This window comes from Trypanosoma conorhini (genome assembly GCF_003719485.1).
Source record: "Trypanosoma conorhini strain 025E chromosome Unknown Tco_14.4_contig_01446, whole genome shotgun sequence".
NCBI classification, from domain to species: Eukaryota; Euglenozoa; class Kinetoplastea; order Trypanosomatida; family Trypanosomatidae; genus Trypanosoma; species Trypanosoma conorhini.
The window spans coordinates 1-2335 of record NW_021705546.1 but is presented as its reverse complement, the minus strand read 5'-3'; the positions used below and the strand labels follow the sequence as shown (position 1 = coordinate 2335).

General features: G+C 48.1%; 3 protein-coding genes across 3 annotated transcripts, besides 1 other annotated feature; 1 reads left to right on the top strand and 2 right to left on the bottom strand.

The window, feature by feature from the left end:
* On the bottom strand, nucleotides 1-484 carry Tco025E_10070 (receptor-type adenylate cyclase; the record flags this gene model as incomplete). The annotated part of the gene is made up of 1 exon (XM_029376861.1): nucleotides 1-484. A coding segment is annotated over one exon (484 nt), but the record flags the coding sequence as incomplete, so codon positions are not given.
* A 7-nt stretch (nucleotides 485-491) lies between these two features.
* On the bottom strand, nucleotides 492-839 carry Tco025E_10069 (uncharacterized protein; the record flags this gene model as incomplete). The annotated part of the gene is made up of 1 exon (XM_029376860.1): nucleotides 492-839. One exon carries the CDS (start codon nucleotides 837-839, stop codon nucleotides 492-494), a length of 348 nt encoding a protein of 115 aa, XP_029223024.1.
* Nucleotides 840-1127: 288 nt separating this feature from the next.
* Nucleotides 1128-1177: a microsatellite.
* A 207-nt stretch (nucleotides 1178-1384) lies between these two features.
* Nucleotides 1385-2179, top strand: Tco025E_10068 (uncharacterized protein; the record flags this gene model as incomplete). Its single annotated transcript, XM_029376859.1, has 1 exon — nucleotides 1385-2179. One exon carries the CDS (start codon nucleotides 1385-1387, stop codon nucleotides 2177-2179), a length of 795 nt encoding a protein of 264 aa, XP_029223023.1.
* Nucleotides 2180-2335: the final 156 nt, after the last annotated feature.

Sequence of the window (2335 nt, the reverse complement as noted above, 5' to 3'; positions counted from 1 at the left end):
CGTCGTAGAGCACACTTCCTCCGCCGCGGGCAATGACGGCCGGCTTGGAAGCTGCCGCGTCGCTTGCGCCACCCCGGACGGTCATCTCCCCCCCCNCCCCCAGCCGAGCGAGGAGTTGAAATAAGCGCAGGGCATAGTCATTTTGAGGAAAAGACGTGAGCGGCAGGGTTGTTTCGTGCGGTTCGCCTTCAAGCGAAGCTTTATAGTCGCTTTTCCCCATCACGCGGCTCATTTTGACCGCCAGCCGCTCCATCGCCACGCGGCAGGCGTCCTCCACACGCGTCGCTGCAACCGCGTGCGGCACGCCGACCCTCCACCGCTCGCAGATAGGACGCAGCACCCGCAGCCGCCGCGGGGCCGCGAAGGTGCCGAGCAGCACAGCCAAGACAGTCACGATGGTGTGCGAGACGCCGCTCCTGGCGGTGGACGCGGAGGCCTCTCCGCCGCTGGACGTATCCTCGCCGCCGCCGTCAAGCTCCGGCATCAAACGGTCAAGCCGCAGCGCGGCGAAGGTGCGAAAGCTCGTTTGCCAAGCACCAATTCACTAAGGTCGTGCCTCCCGCCCTGCTCTGGCGCGGGCCGGGGCGGGTCTGGAAGGAATATGGGTTAACGTTTTCGGGGCGCGCATGACCCGGCCGATGGTTGGGAGGAGAGTGGGGTCGCGGAGCGATCTTGCTGCAGAGACGGCAGACACTGGCGTCGCGTGCGAGGGCGGCCAGACTTGCCGCTTTTCTTATTGCAATGCTACCGCGTTGGCACTCTGGCGCGCCAGAATTTCGAGGGCGATGCTGGTCGTACAATTGTTGAGCCGCGCCGGTCTCCCTCGCATAGAAAAACATGGTTCTGTATCCATGGTAGGTAGTTCGGGGTCTTCCATGCGCGTTTAATTGGATGATGTTGTGTTTTTTTTGGTTTCTTTTTCTGCGAAGGAAGAATGAATACATAATTAAAAGGATGTTTCGTCTTTCGATTACCCATTGTCGCTGCTGGGTTTTGTTGTAGTTCATTTTTATTTGGGAAGGTCGAAGGGGTGCTCCATACCCTCGTTGTAAACCTGAATGGGGAGAAATTTCTGTTTAGTGTATCAGTTTTTTTTGTGTTTCCTATGCTACTCTGCTTCTACGACATATTATTGTTGTTATTATTGTTATTATTATTACTACTATTATTATTATTACGGCTAGAGTTCCATTTAACGTATGCTAGGATTTTAGTGTTGCCTTTAAACCGAAATGGAGAAGGGAAACCTTCGTTGAACGACTTTTTTTTGTTGTGTGTTGTTTCTATATATATATACAGTTATGAATGATTCCTTTTTTTTTTACTCTTTGCTTGTTCGCAAAAGAAAGATATCTAGCCCTTTTTTTTGAAGTTGCTGTTTAACATGTCAAAAGCGCCGAATGGAACGTTTAGTGACGCACAGCTTCAGGCAGTCAATGCATTTACCGAGGCACACTCTCTGCTCGAAGTGATGCTGAGGAAGTTCTATGCGGTGGAGCGAAAATCAGGGGATCCCTTTTTGCTTAGAGTAGTAGTAGCTGGTAAAAAGAACGAAAATGCCAGTCGTTCAGCCGGATTATTTCTGTCAGAACTCTTGGATAAGGCGGTAGAAACTAGTGAGAATCCTTTATCTGAGAAAAGCACCACGATGATGAAGCCTTCCGGGTTGTTGATTGAATATGATACTCATTTTATTGAGCTTATTGAAGGAGTTGAAAGGCACATCATCCTTTTTTTAAAGCTTTTGGAAAAACACTGCGCAGAAAAAGAAGAGGCTAGTTGTTCTGATGTACGGATATTATATTTTGTTGATGATGTCCACTCTTCATCATCAGCCTCGTTTCATTATATTGACAAGGTGCCTGCCATGAGTACAGAGGACGAGATTCAGGAGAAGACGGAGGAAGAGATCGCTAACATGATTGTAGAGGATCTTCATAACTTAATGAAGCTCTTGGATATGGCGGCAGGTGAACCAAGCAGCAAACGCAAATTGTTATTGGACAACCTTAGGGTTACTCATCCTCTACTTTTCCCCCGCATATCATCGATCAACACATATCTAGGAGGGGATCTCTGTCTTACACTTTCAGAGTGCGTTAGTTTGTTTGGAAAACTGCCAGAGTTGACAAGAGATATTGAGTTAAATCATCCTGTTGAAGACCCATTAAAATATTGATGATTTGTCGTCTTTTTTTTAATGGCTTTATGACTTGCCTTATAAAAAGATGCATATATGTAGATATATAGGATGCATCGTTAAAGAAGCATTTCCACTTGACACGATGTAGCTGGCTTCGTTGCTGTTTGGAGATGTGGTAATTGTTTGGGTTTT